Source organism: Hippocampus bargibanti, linkage group LG09 (genome assembly GCF_051943395.1).
Source record: "Hippocampus bargibanti isolate YZ-2025 linkage group LG09, ASM5194339v1, whole genome shotgun sequence".
NCBI classification, from domain to species: domain Eukaryota; kingdom Metazoa; phylum Chordata; class Actinopteri; order Syngnathiformes; family Syngnathidae; genus Hippocampus; species Hippocampus bargibanti.
The window spans coordinates 23916635-23934829 of NC_142742.1; the positions used below are offsets into that span (position 1 = coordinate 23916635).

General features: G+C 41.8%; 1 protein-coding gene across 1 annotated transcript; it reads right to left on the reverse strand.

Annotated features, from left to right (window-relative positions):
- Window positions 1-5978: 5978 nt before the first annotated feature.
- LOC148894057 (uncharacterized) lies at window positions 5979-17798 on the reverse strand. The gene has a single exon (XM_089004555.1). It carries the CDS (start codon window positions 17673-17675, stop codon window positions 6450-6452), a length of 11226 nt encoding a protein of 3741 aa, XP_088860681.1. The 5' UTR covers window positions 17676-17798; the 3' UTR covers window positions 5979-6449.
- Window positions 17799-18195: the final 397 nt, after the last annotated feature.

Here is an 18195-nt window from a genome sequence, read left to right on the forward strand (position 1 = left end):
CGAGTTGATGGCGATACCTACCGTGACGTCACGGTAGGTATTGTCACTGACCGAGAAAGTGAAACACGATGCATTTTGGGTACTTTGTTTGGCATGAAAACTTCGTGTTGATCCGTGCTGTTGGCGAAATTAGAAGGAAAACACATAAATAACGCGATGGTGAATCATTGTGTGTTGCACCAAGACTACTATTTGATACGAGCTGACACAAATTCCCAGCAGACAAATCAGCCCATTTCCAACCGCGCTTGGGCACGATCTTGTGCATTTTCTGGGATGCTACATTGGTGTCATTGACGGCTCGAATTGATATGGGAGGACTTCTTTAATCGATTGCAAACATTTATGCTTTCCTCCTCAGAACCATTTGAATTATATTCATAACTGGATGAGTAACAACAAAGCATCTTCTCCGAATCTGAAGCCATTGTTTTGATTCTCGAGCAAGGCAAGACGGCTTGACGTGACGTCACGAACAAGGGGGCTGGCCATTTCCGGGTTCATTTTGAAGTAGTTTTTGGACACTTTAAAGGACAACTGACGCCACAAGTTGTGTCCATAATTTGTAAAATCACTTAAAATGACTTCTACTGAGCGTATTTTACAAAGATTCGACCGCATATGGCTATATTTTACGTTTGAAGACTCGCGCTGAATATTCCGGAAGTCTTTTTGGTTGACAAGTCCTGACGTCACGTCATGGAAGGAACGCCCCTATATATATATATATATATATATATATATATATGCAGTAAAGTCTCGTTCTATCGATATTCTCGGGAGTCGGAAAAAATATCGATATAACCGGACTATCGATATATTCGATCCTACGGGCATGTAATTTTCTCCTTGAGTTCATAGAAATAGTATCGTAATAAGCAGTACTATCGATATAACAAGACTTTACTGTGTGTGTGTGTGTGTGTGTGTGTGTGTGTGTATATATATATATATATATATATATATATATATATATATATATATATATATATATATATATATATAAAATCCTCGTCTCACGTCTCACCCACCATGGGTGGTGTCTGTCCCCCATTTCAGCTCGGGTCCTCTACCAGAGGCCAGGAAGCTTGAGGGTTCTGCGCAGTGTCCGTGCTGTTCCCAGCATTGCGCTTTTCTAGACCGAGATATCTGATGTTGTTCCCGGGATCTGTTGCAACCACTCGTCAAGTTTGGGGGTCACTGCCCCGAGTGCTCCGACCACCACAGGCACGACAATCACCTTTACCTTCCAGGCTCTCTCCAGCTCCTCTCTGAGCCCTTGGTATTTCTCGATCTTCTCATGTTCCTTCTTTCTGATGTTTCCATCACTCGGGACCGCTACATCCACGACATCGGCTTTCCTTTCCCCTTTATCTATGACCACGATATCTGGTTGGTTGGCCACAGTCCCACAGGATCTTTGCTCGGTCATTCTCTACTACCTTGGGAGGTGTTTCCCATTTTGACCCTGGGGTTTCCAGTCCATACTCCGCACAGATGTTTCGGTAGACTATGCCAGCCACCTGGTGATGGCGTTCCATGTAGGCTTTCCCTGCCAGCATCTTACACCCTGCAGTTATGTGTTGGATTGTCTCAGGTGCCTCTTTGCACAACCTACACCTTGGGTCTTGTCTGGTGTGGTATATCCCTGCCTCTATGGCTCTGGTGTTCAGGGCCTGCTCTTGGGCAGCCAGGATGGGTGCCTCTGTGCTGTCCTTTAGGCCAGCCCTCTCTAGCCACTGATAGGACTTCTTGAGATCAGCCACTTCTGCTATGGTTCAGTGGTACATCCCGTGTAGGGGCTTTTCCTCCCATGATTGTCCCTCTTCCAGCACCTCATCATCTGTTCCCCATTGACTGAGACATTCTCTAAGTACATCATCCGTTGGAGCCTTCTCTTTGATGTATTCATGGAGCTTGGATGTTTCATCCTGGACAGTGGCTCTCACACTCACTAGTCCCCGACCTCCTTCCTTACGGCTTGTGTACAGTCTCAGGGTGCTGGACTTGGATTGGAACCCTCCATGCATGGTGAGGAGTTTTCGGGTCTTAACATCCGTGGTCTGAATCTCTTCCTTTGGCCACCTTATTATTCCTGCAGGGTATCTGATCACTGGCAGGGCATAGCTGTTTATTGTCCGGGTCTTGTTCTTGCCATTGAGCTGGCTTCTGAGGACTTGCTTCACCCGCTGGAGGTATTTGGTCGTAGCCGCTTTCCTTGTTGCTAGTTCGAGGTTACCATTGGCCTGTGGTATACCGAGGTGTGTGTGTGTGTGTGTGTGTGTATATATATATATATATATATATATATATATATATATATATATATATATATATATATATATATATATATATATTGGTACCTTGGTTTTCGAACGACTCACAGTTCGAACGAATCAGAGTTCGAACAAAATATTCGAAATATTCTTGCTTCGTAGTTCAAACAACAATTGGAGTTCGAACGCCAGTGCGACGCGTGAGTGCGTACGCGAGGGTGGGATGCTGAGCGGCGTACGGGTGTATCGCTCTGTTCATGACCAACTGTTGTCGCTAAGGGACGTGCTGCGTTTTGCTCTCGCGTTTAATACAGGTGCACGAGGAGTTTTAGCCCCTAATCATCATGCTTCCAAAGAAAGTAAGTGCTGCTACAAGTTAAAAAAGAAAAGTAGTGCGTACAACTATTGCATTTAAGAAAGAATTAATCGCAAAATTCGAAGGAGGTGTGCGAGTGTCTGATCTGGCTAGGGCAGGGGTGCTCACACTTTTTTCAGCAAGGGAGCTACTTTTGAAATGACCAAGTCAAAATGAACTACTCATTATATTTATTGAGAAATAAATATAGTGAAGATGATTGCAATTCATGTTGATGTATATCGGCATATGTTGCACAACACAATATAATTATGTCAGTTGTTTGCCATTACCTGAGTTCACTCTGATAACTGGCAGACGAGACAACCGCATTTGAAAATGTCACCGTGGAAAAAAAGTAATCCTCTCATTCCGTATTAAAGTGATACGTTTTTTCTTCTTACTTGTTTCAGCTCTTCCACTTTTTTATACTCTATCTTACGTTTAAGGGGAAAAACCGAGCGAAAAATTAGGATGTAACTAACTTTGCAAGGGGTGTTGTTTGAGCTCGCAGTGAGTCTCTCAACGAGATGTCATTTGATTGGTTCTCCGGTGTATCAATCAAATAAAGGGATAGCTGATTGGCTGACGTCGAGTTTTTCTCAAAAGAACTCCACTTGATTTAATGTCAGTTCCTGACAATGTCACCTTGTCTTGCGATCTACCAATAGTACCTTGGAGATTGATTGGTCGATCACGATCGACGTATTGAGCACCCCTGGTAGGGAATACAGCATGGCAAAATCTACGGTCAGTACCATATTAAAGAATAAGGAGGCTGTGAAATCTAGTGATGTGGCTATGGGAGTGAGAGCAAGTGTCATTGGATAGATATTTTAAGAGAAAAGAACATCCTGTAGCCGAGTCATCCGTAGCAAAGAGATTTGAACGTGTGGCATCCCTCAGACAGAAGAGCTCCCCGAAGTTTTTACGGAAGGGGACTCTCGTTCCAAACAATAAATTTACTTCCTCCGTCCACCTGTGCCTTCTGCTGACCACCACAAAGGTAAAAAAATCCTATTCATAATTCTTTTCTTTACGAACGTGCGATTAGCCTGGGTTACATTTATGTTTATGTTATTTGTGTCTTTGCCATTTTCTGAGATATACATTGATTTTTATGTGGTGGTCAGCATTTTAATATGCAATTTCATGTATAAAATAATGTACTAAAAAGGTAAACATTCAGGGTGTTGGAAAGGATTAAAACGATTTACATTATTTGTAATTGGAAAAATGGTTTCGGTGTTTGAACAAATCGGTTTTCGAACAGGGTTCTGGAACGGATTATGGTCGAGAACCGAGGTACCACTGTGTGTGTGTGTGTGTGTGTGTGTGTGTGTGTGTGTGTGTGTGTGTGTGTGTGTGTGCGTATATATATCCATATATATATATATATATATATATATGGATATATATACGCACACTGTATACATATATATATATATACAGTAAAGTCTCGTTATATCGATATCGGTTATATCGATAGTACCGCTTATTACGATACTATTTTCATTTCCCTTGCACATTTCTAGTCTTTTTATGTATAATTAGTACCGTTTAGTACGATACCCGGTTATTACGATAATCTGGTTATTACGGTGCTCCTTTTCATCCCCCGCCGGCCATTTTTGTTGTTTATATCGATATATCCGTCGCGCCATTGGTCAACTTGGTCACGTGTCTTGTTACGTGAGCCGCCATCGGTCGCGCCATTGGTCGACTTGGTCACATGAGCCGCCATCGGTCGCGCTATTGGTCGACTTAGCCGTGTGACTATGTCACGTGACACGCCATCGGTCGCGCCATTGGTCAACTTGGTCACGTGTCTTGGTTACGTGTCACGCCATCAGTCGCGCCATTGGTCGACTTGGTCAGGTGACTTGGTTACGTGCCCAGCACCCGTGTAGCAGAGCCATTTTCATTTTCAGACGCTAGCTCGTGTGTAGCAGACGAGATTGAAGTGTTTGTGTTAAAAGGTAAAAATGGGAAGCAGAAGAAGATTGATGACTTTTTTAAATTGTATACATAATACAGTAAGATGTAAGCGTTGCAGTTTCCCTGTTGTGTTATGTACATGCCCACTGTACTGTATATGAATGCAATCGTTTTTTGCAACAATGTTTCTTGTTTTGTCTGCTGAAGCGCGATGATTTTGAAAATTATTAACATTCCATACTGTGTATTAAAGGACAGCCGATGTCACTTTTTATTCAAATGCAAATAAAAATGACTTCACGCCAAGACGTCTTGCATTGCTTGTGAATCCAAACAATGGCTTCAGATTCGGATAATATGCTTTCTTGTTACACATCCAGTTATGAATATGTTTCAAATACACTGTAGTTCTGAAGATTAAAGCATACATGTTTACAATCATTAAAGAATTATATGTGCCATTTTGAGGCAACATTGGGGGAACATCTCCCAAAAAAAAGGGAGCTAATGGCCAGCTCCGTTTCTTATATGGCGCTTGGCTGCCCTCTTTTGGCAGCTTTTGTTTAATGCAGTTCGGCGCAGGATCGGATATATCGATAGTCCCGGTTATATCGATATTTTTTCGGACTCCCTTGAATATCGATATAACGAGACCTTACTGTATATATATATATATATATATATATACACACATCTCTTCATTCCTCTCCTTTTCAGGGCATACCTAGGTATACTTGGGAGTAAAAACTCCTTTTTACCCTTGTAGTTACAGTAAGTAGATTGGGAAAGATGTACGTACTTTATACACCGTCGGCAATAGTTAAACCTCTCAAGTCTGGCTTTCATTATATGGACTACGAGTCAATCAAGTCAGTGCCACTTTGTAGAAGTTCATGCTAATCAACGAATCAAATACATAACACTGAAACTGCCTCTCTCAAAGCCACGATTGGGTAATTGAACCATATCACTCTCCCTAATTCACTCATTTAGAGGTAAAGAAGTGGCAAGGATTGACCTGTTTTTTATGTCACACCTAATTCGTGGGCAGTAAATCCAGACATGCCGCAAATTGTACACGAACTTGAAATTTTTGAAAAAATGGTGCCCTTTCAGGTCTTGTGATTTTGGTGTAAAAGAACTCACTTGAAGCTCTGACCGTCATCAATGTGTAGTAAGAGATGAACAACTTCAGACATGTGACGAATAATATATTTATTTATTCATGTTCATATTGCAAACATTTGGATTTGAAGGGTATGGAATGGTCCAGAGTTCAGTTAAAGCTATTTACACTGACAGATGAAATTATTATTCAGTATATATATATATATATATATATATATATATATATGTGTGTGTGTGTGTGTGTGTGTGTGTGTGTGTGTGTGTGTGTGTGTGTGTGTGTGTGTGTATATATATATATATATATATATATATATATATATATATATATACGAATGTATGGACTGCAGCAAATTAAGTTAAGCAAAATTATTAATAAAAATATAGTTACAGTCGTATACTTTTTTTGTCGTGACATTTCTTCGCTCGTTTTTCCTCACTTCATCAACAAGAACACCTCAGTAGTGAGACACGCACGCACACGCAGACACACAGTTGTTTGAATGACAGCTATCGTAAACATTCATTTTGCTACAGTCTGATTCTTAACACCCTATTCATGTTAGAGCACAAATGCCACATGTAAGCATATTTACGGAAGCCCTGCCATTTGACACCTATAGATACATAGCTTATAAACAATATCATTGCATTTCTTTCTTCTGACAAGAACGCTCATCTCTTTTTCATTCAGCAACATGCAGCAAAGGTATAATTACTACCTGTCTTCGATTAAAGATTGATGAGCTAGCACCTCACTTCTCAGCACCATCAAAAAATCTCATTTTCTCCGAATGTACTGATTCTCGGAGACGCTGAATGGACGAAGCCGTCTCGTCGTTGGCAAAGAACTCGGTGGGTTCAAACGTTTTGGTGATCTGTTTGGTAATCACAAAGGTTTCTGTGCTTTCACGTGACGTTTCGTGGACGATTCGTTTCTGTGACACCGTCCTCCTACTGCTCTGAGAACTTTCCACTGTCCATGATGAGGACATCTGACACTCCTCGCCTGTCGACTGAACTGTGGGCAGAAGTTTGCCGTGGTGCGACTCAGAGCTGGCTTGGACCTTGGATGTAACAACGTGTATTTTCTCTGACGCCATTCTGAGAGTCTCCTCAGAGGAAGACAAGACCTCGGATGACAGAATAGTGATCTTGTCGGGTAGGTTTGGCTCGATCGTGATCAGCTCGGACATGGCAGTGGAAGTCCGGATGTTCATCTCTCCAAGATCTGGAGCTAAGTTCTGACTGGGGTATTTGACTGTCACCTTGGTCGGAGAAGATGAGTGCACACTAACATACTCGTTTGTCGCTGTTGAGCTGACGTCAGCGAAAATGTCTGATGACCGTGCCGAAAAGGTCGGGCTCGTGTCTTCTTCACATTCCCCTGATGGGCTCTTTTTATCTTTTTCTCCATTTTTGATAAGCGTTTTGGTAGGTTCTGAAGGTGAGGAGAGACCAAATGTTGGAAAGCTAAACCATCCCGTCCGCTGCGGACTTTTTACAGCTTCTTGCTTGGACTGTTTGTCCTTCCTCTCTACTTCTTTATTCAGAGTTTCTTGGTGCTCTTCCCCTTTTTCTCTTTTTGGTACATCTAATTCAGCATCAAGATTTTCATGGACAACCCCAAATGATGCAGGAGTTGCTTGCGGTGATTTTCCATCTCCACTCAGTTTATCTTTCACCTCTGATTGCATGACTTTATATTCTGTGTCGGGTGACACACTTTGTCCATCTGATTTGTTTCGTGAGAATGCCAGTCTTGGCATTTTGAATGATGGCAATTTGAATTTGCTGGGAGAAACAGGATTCACGTCAACCTCTGTCCATTTGCTCAACCTGTCTTCATCCTCAACTTTTGGTGCTTGTGATGGTGAAACAGTAACTTCCAATTGTTTTCCTTCAACATCCAGCAGCTTGATCTCAGCGTCAAAATCTGGGACTGGTTTCACGCTGATTCCTGATCTTTGAAGTTCACCTCCTTGAGTTGTCACATCCACAGACTGTCCCTCAATGTCAACGGTGGTTGTTGAAAGGACCAGATTTGCTTCCTCTTCAGATATCTCCGTCTTTATAGCATCCATTTCAGTGTCTCTGTCCGTATCAGGGACTTCAACACTGACCTGTTGTAAGGCAATTCCAAATTTGGGTAATTTGAGTGTTGGCGGTTTGAATTTGGATGGTGATCCTTCAACACGCCATAGTCCAGCTTCGATTTTCGGAGCAGCAATATCTTCTTCAACTGATGGTAGCTTAACATCAACATCCGGGACTTCAACTTCAGGTTCTGGTAGTTTGATGTCACCTTCTTTCCTTGACAAGGTTAAATCAATGTTGGGTCCTTTCATTTTTGGCACAAAGATGCCAAACTTTGGCATTTTAAACATGCTCACATGGCCATCTACATTTACATCCACTTCAGGTGGTTGAAACTCGATTTGAGGTGAAGTGATTTGCATTTTCCCTTCTGGAATTGAAACATCAACATCTGGGAGACTCATATCAACTTCAGATTCTTGCTTAGTTAAGAAGAATTTCGGAAATGAGAATCTTGACTTCTTCACTTTGGCATCAAGATCTGTGGCAGGCTCATGAATTTCACTGTCAAACTTGACTTCTGGTGATTTTGGACCTGCTTCGTCTACCTTGATGTCTCTGTCCATATCAGGGACTTCAACACTGAACTGTGGTAAAGCAATTCCGAATTTGGGTAATTTGAGTGTTGGCGGTTTAAATTTGGATGGTGATCCTTCAATACTCCGTAATGCGGCTTTAATTTTCGAAGCATCAATTTCTACTTCAACTGATGGTAGCTTAACATCGACATCTGGGACTTCAACTTCAGGTTCTGGTAGTTTGATGTCACTGTCTTTCCGTGACAAGTTTAAATCAATATCGGGTCCTTTCATTTTAGGCACAGAAATCCCAAACTTTGGCATTTTAAATTTGGTCTCCGGGCCATCTAGATTGACATCAATTTCTGGTGGTTCAAACTCTACTTTAGGTGAAGTGATTTGCATTTTTCCTTCTGGAATTGCAACAACATCTGGTCGCCCGACATCAACTTCAGATTCTTTACTGCTTTGCTTGGTTAGTGAGAATTTGGGGAATGTGAATCTCGACTTCTTCACTTTGACATCAATGTCTCCGACAGGCTCAGAAATTTCAGCCTCTACCTTGACTTCTGGTGATTTTAGACCCGCTCCGTCTACCTTGATGTCTCTGTCCATATCAGGCACTTCAACACTGACCTTTGGTAAGGCAACACCTAATTTGGGCAATTTTATTGTTGGCAGTTTGAATTTGGATGGCGATCCTTCAACACTTCCTGGTCGAGCTTCAATTTTTGGAGCATCAATATCTACTTGAACTGATGGTAGCTTAACATCAACTTCAGGCTCTGGTAGTTTGATGTCGCCTTCTTTCCGTGACAAGGTTAAATCAATGTTGGGTCCTTTCATTTTTGGCACAGAGATGCCAAATTTTGGCATTTTAAACTTGCTCTCGTGGCCGTCTATATTGACATCCACGTCAGGTGATTGAAACTCTACTTGAGGTGAAGTGATTTGCATTTTCCCTTCTGGAATTGAAACATCAACATCTGGGAGACTCGTGTCAACTTCAAATTCTTTACTGCTTTGCTTTGTTAATGAGAATTTGGGAAATGAGAATCTCGACTTCTTTTTGACATCAACATCTGAGGCAGGCACAGGGATTTCAGCCTCAAACTTGAATTCTGGTGACTTTAGACGTGCTCCGTCTACCTTGATGTCCATATCAGGGCTTTCAACATTGACCTGTGGTAAGGCAATTCCGAATTTTGGTAATTTGAGTGTTGGCGGTTTAAATTTGGATGGTGATCCTTCAACACACCGTAGTCCAGCTTCAATTTTCGGAGCCTCAATATCTACTTGGACTGATGGTAGTTTAACATCAACATCTGAAAGTTCTACTTCAGATTCTGGTACTTCAATGTCACCTTCTTTTCTTGACAAGCTAAAATCAATATCGGGTCCTTTCATCTTTGGCATGGAGATGCCGAACTTTGGCAATTTAAATTTGGTCTCCTGGCCATCGATATTGACATCAATTTCTGGTGGTTCAAACTCTACTTTAGGTGAAGGGATTTGCATTTTCCCTTCTGGAATTGAAACATCAACATCTGTTAGTCCAATATCGACTTCCGATTCTTTGCTGCTTTGCTTTTTTAATGAGAATTTGGGAAATGAGAATCTCGACTTCTTCACTTTGACATCAATGTCTCCGGCAGGCTCAGGAATTTCAGCCTCCACCTTGACTTCTGGTGATTTCAGACCCGCTCCTTCTACCTTGATTTCTCTGTCCATATCAGGGACTTCATTATTGACCTGTGGTAAGGCAATTCCGAATTTGGGTAATTTAATTGTAGGCAGTTTGAATTTTAAAGGCGATCCTTCAACACTCCCTGGTCGAGCTTCGATTTTCGGAGCCTCAATATCTACTTCAACCAATGGTAGTTTCATATCAACATTCTGGAGTTCAACTTCAGGTTCAGGAAGTTTTATGTCACCTTCTTTCTTTGACAAGCTTAAGTCAATGTCTGGTCCCTTTATTTTTGGCATGGAGATGCCAAATTTGGGCATTTTCAATATGCTCTCGTTGCCATCTATCTCAGGTGGTTGAAGCTCTACTTTAGGTGAAGTGATTTGTATTTTCCCTTCTGGAATTGAAATATCGACATCTGGGAGACTCGTGTCAACTTCAGATTCTTTGCTGCTTTGCTTTGTTAATGAGAATTTGGGAAATGAGAATCTTGACTTCTTGACTTTTACATCAATATCTGAGGCAGGCTTAGGGATTTCAGCCTCAATCTTGACTTCTGGTGATTTTAGACCTGCTCCGTCTACCTTGATGTCCATATCAGGGACTTCAACATTCAGCTGTGGTAAAGCAATTCCGAATTTGGGTAATTTGAGTGTTGGTGGTTTGAACTTGGATGGCGATCCTTCAACACTTCCTGGTCGAGATTCAATTTTCGGAGCATCAATATCTACTTGAACTGATTGTACCTTAACATCAACATCTGGTAGATCAACTTCAGTTTTTGGAAGTTTGATCTCTCCCTCTTTCTTTGACAGGCTAAAATCAATGTCAGGTCCTTTCATTTTTGGCATGGAGATGCCAAACTTTGGCATTTTAAACTTGCTTTCGTGGCCATCCATATTGACGTCCACTTCAGGTTGTTGAAACTCTACTTCAGGTAAAATGATAGGCATTTTCCCTTCTGGACTTGAAACATCAACATCTGGTATCCCGACATCGACTTCAGATTCTTTGCTGCTTTGCTTCGTTAATGAGAATTTGGGAAATGAGAATTTCGACTTCTTAAGTTTGACATCAATGTCTGTGGAAGCTTCAGGAATTCCTGCGTCAAACTTGACTTCTGGTGATTTTACACCTGCTCCGTCTACCGTGATTTCTGCGTCCATATCAGGCACTCCAACACTGACCTGTGGTAAGGCAACACCTAATTTGGGCAATTTGATTGTTGGCAGTTTGAATTTGGATGGTGATCCTTCAACACTCCCTGGTCGAGCTTCAATTTTCGGAGCATCAATATCGACTTCAACTGATGGTAGCTTAACATCAACATCCGGGAGTTCGACTTCAGGTTCTGGTAGTTTGATGTCGCCTTCTTTCCTTGACAAGGTGAAATCATAATCGGGTCCTTTCATTTTTGGCATGGAGATGCCAAACTTTGGCATTTTAAATTTGGTCTCCTGGCCATCCATATTGACGTGTACTTCTGGTGATTTTAAACTTGCTCCATCTACCTTGATGTCTCGGTCCATATCAGGTTCTTTAACAATCAACTGAGGTAAGGCAATTCCGAATTTGGGTAATTTGAGTGTTGGTGGTTTGAACTTGGATGGCGATCCTTCAACACTTCCTGGTCGAGATTCCATTTTCGGAGCATCAACATCTACTTGAACTGATTGTACCTTAACATCAACATCTGGTAGATCAACTTCAGTTTTTGGAAGTTTGATCTCTCCCTCTTTCTTTGACAGGCTAAAATCAATGTCAGGTCCTTTCATTTTTGGCATGAAGATGCCAAACTTTGGCATTTTAAACTTGCTCTCGTGGCCATCCATATTGACGTCCACTTCAGGTTGTTGAAACTCTACTTCAGGTAAAATGATATGCATTTTCCCTTCTGGACTTGAAACATCAACATCTGGTATCCCGACATCGACTTCAGATTCTTTGCTGCTTTGCTTCGTTAATGAGAATTTGGGAAATGAGAATTTCGACTTCTTCAGTTTGACATCAAGGTCTGTGGAAGCTTCAGGAATTCGTGCCTCAAACTTGACTTCTGGTGATTTTACACCTGCTCCGTCTACCTTGATTTCTGCGTCCATATCAGGCACTCCAACACTGACCTGTGGTAAGGCAACACCTAATTTGGGCAATTTGATTGTTGGCAGTTTGAATTTGGATGGTGATCCTTCAACACTCCCTGGTCGAGCTTCAATTTTCGGAGCATCAATATCGACTTCAACTGATGGTAGCTTAACATCAACATCCGGGAGTTCAACATCAGGTTCTGGTAGTTTGATGTCGCCTTCTTTCCTTGACAAGGTGAAATCATAATCGGGTCCTTTCATTTTTGGCATGGAGATGCCAAACTTTGGCATTTTAAATTTGGTCTCCTGGCCATCCATATTGACGTGCACTTCTGGGGATTTTAAACTTGCTCCATCTACCTTGATGTCTCGGTCCATATCAGGTTCTTTAACAATCAACTGAGGTAAGGCAATTCCGAATTTGGGTAATTTGAGTGTTGGTGGTTTGAACTTGGATGGCGATCCTTCAACACTTCCTGGTCGAGATTCAATTTTCGGAGCATCAATATCTACTTGAACTGATTGTACCTTAACATCAACATCTGGTAGATCAACTTCAGTTTTTGGAAGTTTGATCTCTCCCTCTTTCTTGAGGGAGAAATCAATGTCCGCTCCTTTCATTTTTGGCATGGAGATGCCAAACTTTGGCATTTTAAACTTGCTCTCGTGGCCATCCATATTGACGTCCACTTCAGGTTGTTGAAACTCTACATGAGGTAAAGTGATATGCATTTTCCCTTCTGGAATTGAAACATCAACATCTGGTAGCTCGACATCGACTTCAGATTCTTTGCTGCTTTGCTTCGTTAATGAGAATTTGGGAAATGAGAATTTCGACTTCTTCAGTTTGACATCAAGGTCTGTGGAAGCTTCAGGAATTCCTGCCTCAAACTTGACTTCTGGTGATTTTACACCTGCTCCGTCTCCCTTGATTTCTGCGTCCATATCAGGCACTCCAACACTGACCTGTGGTAAGGCAACACCTAATTTGGGCAATTTGATTGTTGGCAGTTTGAATTTGGATGGTGATCCTTCAACACTCCCTGGTCGAGCTTCAATTTTCGGAGCATCAATATCGACTTCGACTGATGGTAGCTTAACATCAACATCCGGGACTTCAACTTCAGGTTCTGGTAGTTTGATGTCGCCTTCTTTCTTTGACAAGGTGAAATCATAATCGGGTCCTTTCATTTTTGGCATGGAGATGCCAAACTTTGGCATTTTAAATTTGGTCTCCTGGCCATCCATATTGACGTGTACTTGTGGTGATTTTAAACTTGCTCCATCTACCTTGATGTCTCGGTCCATGTCAGGGACTTTAACAATCAACTGAGGTAAGGCAATTCCGAATTTGGGTAATTTGAGTGTTGGTGGTTTGAACTTGGATGGCGATCCTTCAACACTTCCTGGTCGAGATTCAATTTTCGGAGCATCAATATCTACTTGAACTGATTGTACCTTAACATCAACATCTGGTAGATCAACTTCAGTTTTTGGAAGTTTGATCTCTCCCTCTTTCTTGAGGGAGAAATCAATGTCGGGTCCTTTCATTTTTGGCATGGAGATGCCAAACTTTGGCATTTTAAACTTGCTCTCGTGGCCATCCATATTGACGTCCACTTCAGGTTGTTGAAACTCTACTTGAGGTAAAGTGATATGCATTTTCCCTTCTGGAATTGAAACATCAACATCTGGTATCCCGACATCGACTTCAGATTCTTTGCTGCTTTGCTTCGTTAATGAGAATTTGGGAAATGAGAATTTCGACTTCTTCAGTTTGACATCAAGGTCTGTGGAAGCTTGAGGCATTCCTGTCTCAAACTTGACTTCTGGTGATTTTACACCTGCTCCGTCTACCTTGATTTCTGCGTCCATATCAGGCACTCCAACACTGACCTGTGGTAAGGCAACACCTAATTTGGGCAATTTGATTGTTGGCAGTTTGAATTTGGATGGTGATCCTTCAACACTCCCTGGTCGAGCTTCAATTTTCGGAGCATCAATATCGACTTCGACTGATGGTAGCTTAACATCAACATCCGGGAGTTCAACTTCAGGTTCTGGTAGTTTGATGTCGCCTTCTTTCCTTGACAAGGTGAAATCATAATCGGGTCCTTTCATTTTTGGCATGGAGATGCCAAACTTTGGCATTTTCAATTTGGTCTCCTGGCCATCCATATTGACGTGTACTTCTGGTGATTTTAAACTTGCTCCATCTACCTTGATGTCTCGGTCCATATCAGGTTCTTTAACAATCAACTGAGGTAAGGCAATTCCGAATTTGGGTAATTTGAGTGTTGGTGGTTTGAACTTGGATGGCGATCCTTCAACACTTCCTGGTCGAGATTCAATTTTCGGAGCATCAATATCTACTTGAACTGATTGTACCTTAACATCAACATCTGGTAGATCAACTTCAGTTTTTGGAAGTTTGATCTCTCCCTCTTTCTTGAGGGAGAAATCAATGTCCGGTCCTTTCATTTTTGGCATGGAGATGCCAAACTTTGGCATTTTAAACTTGCTCTCGTGGCCATCCATATTGACGTCCACTTCAGGTTGTTGAAACTCTACATGAGGTAAAGTGATATGCATTTTTCCTTCTGGAATTGAAACATCAACATCTGGTAGCTCGACATCGACTTCAGATTCTTTGCTGCTTTGCTTCGTTAATGAGAATTTGGGAAATGAGAATTTCGACTTCTTCAGTTTGACATCAAGGTCTGTGGAAGCTTCAGGAATTCCTGCCTCAAACTTGACTTCTGGTGATTTTACACCTGCTCCGTCTCCCTTGATTTCTGCGTCCATATCAGGCACTCCAACACTGACCTGTGGTAAGGCAACACCTAATTTGGGCAATTTGATTGTTGGCAGTTTGAATTTGGATGGTGATCCTTCAACACTCCCTGGTCGAGCTTCAATTTTCGGAGCATCAATATCGACTTCGACTGATGGTAGCTTAACATCAACATCCGGGACTTCAACTTCAGGTTCTGGTAGTTTGATGTCGCCTTCTTTCTTTGACAAGGTGAAATCATAATCGGGTCCTTTCATTTTTGGCATGGAGATGCCAAACTTTGGCATTTTAAATTTGGTCTCCTGGCCATCCATATTGACGTGTACTTGTGGTGATTTTAAACTTGCTCCATCTACCTTGATGTCTCGGTCCATGTCAGGGACTTTAACAATCAACTGAGGTAAGGCAATTCCGAATTTGGGTAATTTGAGTGTTGGTGGTTTGAACTTGGATGGCGATCCTTCAACACTTCCTGGTCGAGATTCAATTTTCGGAGCATCAATATCTACTTGAACTGATTGTACCTTAACATCAACATCTGGTAGATCAACTTCTGTTTTTGGAAGTTTGATCTCTCCCTCTTTCTTGAGGGAGAAATCAATGTCGGGTCCTTTCATTTTTGGCATGGAGATGCCAAACTTTGGCATTTTAAACTTGCTCTCGTGGCCATCCATATTGACGTCCACTTCAGGTTGTTGAAACTCTACTTGAGGTAAAGTGATATGCATTTTCCCTTCTGGAATTGAAACATCAACATCTGGTATCCCGACATCGACTTCAGATTCTTTGCTGCTTTGCTTCGTTAATGAGAATTTGGGAAATGAGAATTTCGACTTCTTCAGTTTGACATCAAGGTCTGTGGAAGCTTCAGGCATTCCTGTCTCAAACTTGACTTCTGGTGATTTTACACCTGCTCCGTCTACCTTGATTTCTGCGTCCACATCAGGCACTCCAACACTGACCTGTGGTAAGGCAACACCTAATTTGGGCAATTTGATTGTTGGCAGTTTGAATTTGGATGGTGATCCTTCAACACTCCCTGGTCGAGCTTCAATTTTCGGAGCATCAATATCGACTTCGACTGATGGTAGCTTAACATCAACATCCGGGAGTTCAACTTCAGGTTCTGGTAGTTTGATGTCGCCTTCTTTCCTTGACAAGGTGAAATCATAATCGGGTCCTTTCATTTTTGGCATGGAGATGCCAAACTTTGGCATTTTAAATTTGGTCTCCTGGCCATCCATATTGACGTGTACTTCTGGTGATTTTAAACTTGCTCCATCTACCTTGATGTCTCGGTCCATATCAGGTTCTTTAACAATCAACTGAGGTAAGGCAATTCCGAATTTGGGTAATTTGAGTGTTGGTGGTTTGAACTTGGATGGCGATCCTTCAACACTTCCTGGTCGAGATTCAATTTTCGGAGCATCAATATCTACTTGAACTGATTGTACCTTAACATCAACATCTGGTAGATCAACTTCAGTTTTTGGAAGTTTGATCTCTCCCTCTTTCTTGAGGGAGAAATCAATGTCCGGTCCTTTCATTTTTGGCATGGAGATGCCAAACTTTGGCATTTTAAACTTGCTCTCGTGGCCATCCATATTGACGTCCACTTCAGGTTGTTGAAACTCTACATGAGGTAAAGTGATATGCATTTTTCCTTCTGGAATTGAAACATCAACATCTGGTAGCTCGACATCGACTTCAGATTCTTTGCTGCTTTGCTTCGTTAATGAGAATTTGGGAAATGAGAATTTCGACTTCTTCAGTTTGACATCAAGGTCTGTGGAAGCTTCAGGAATTCCTGCCTCAAACTTGACTTCTGGTGATTTTACACCTGCTCCGTCTACCTTGATTTCTGCATCCATATCAGGCACTCCAACACTGACCTGTGGTAAGGCAACACCTAATTTGGGCAATTTGATTGTTGGCAGTTTGAATTTGGATGGTGATCCTTCAACACTCCCTGGTCGAGCTTCAATTTTCGGAGCATCAATATCGACTTCGACTGATGGTAGCTTAACATCAACATCCGGGAGTTCAACTTCAGGTTCTGGTAGTTTGATGTCGCCTTCTTTCCTTGACAAGGTGAAATCATAATCGGGTCCTTTCATTTTTGGCATGGAGATGCCAAACTTTGGCATTTTAAATTTGGTCTCCTGGCCATCCATATTGACGTGTACTTCTGGTGATTTTAAACTTGCTCCATCTACCTTGATGTCTCGGTCCATATCAGGTTCTTTAACAATCAACTGAGGTAAGGCAATTCCGAATTTGGGTAATTTGAGTGTTGGTGGTTTGAACTTGGATGGCGATCCTTCAACACTTCCTGGTCGAGATTCAATTTTCGGAGCATCAATATCTACTTGAACTGATTGTACCTTTACATCAACATCTGGTAGATCAACTTCAGTTTTTGGAAGTTTGATCTCTCCCTCTTTCTTGAGGGAGAAATCAATGTCCGGTCCTTTCATTTTTGGCATGGAGATGCCAAACTTTGGCATTTTAAACTTGCTCTCGTGGCCTTCCATATTGACGTCCACTTCAGGTTGTTGAAACTCTACATGAGGTAAAGTGATATGCATTTTCCCTTCTGGAATGGAAACATCAACATCTGGTAGCCCGACATCGACTTCAGATTCTTTGCTGCGTTGCTTCGTTAATGAGAATTTGGGAAATGAGAATTTCGACTTCTTCAGTTTGACATCAATATCTGTGGAAGCTTCAGGAATTCCTGCCTCAAACTTGACGTCTGGTGATTTTACACCTGCTCCGTCTACCTTGATTTCTGCGTCCATATCAGGCACTCCAACACTGACCTGTGGTAAGGCAACACCTAATTTGGGCAATTTGATTGTTGGCAGTTTGAATTTGGATGGTGATCCTTCAACACTCCCTGGTCGAGCTTCAATTTTCGGAGCATCAATATCGCTTTGAACTGATGGTAGCTTAACATCAACATCCAGGACTTCAACTTCAGGTTCTGGTAGTTTGATGTCACCTTCTTTCCTTGACAAGCTTAAATCAAGATTGGGCCCTTTCATTTTTGGCACAGAGATGCCAAACTTTGGCATTTTAAACTTGCTCTCGTGGGCGTCTATATTGACATCCACTTCAGGTGGTTGAAACTGTACTTGAGGTGAAGTGATTAGCATTTTCCCTTCTGAAATTGAAACATCAACATCCGGTAGACTCATATCAACTTCAGATTCTTTACTGCCTTGTTTAGTTAATGAAAATTTGGGAAATGAGAATCTCGACTTCTTCACTTTGACATCAACATCTGAGGCAGGCACAGGGATTTCAGCCTCAACCCTG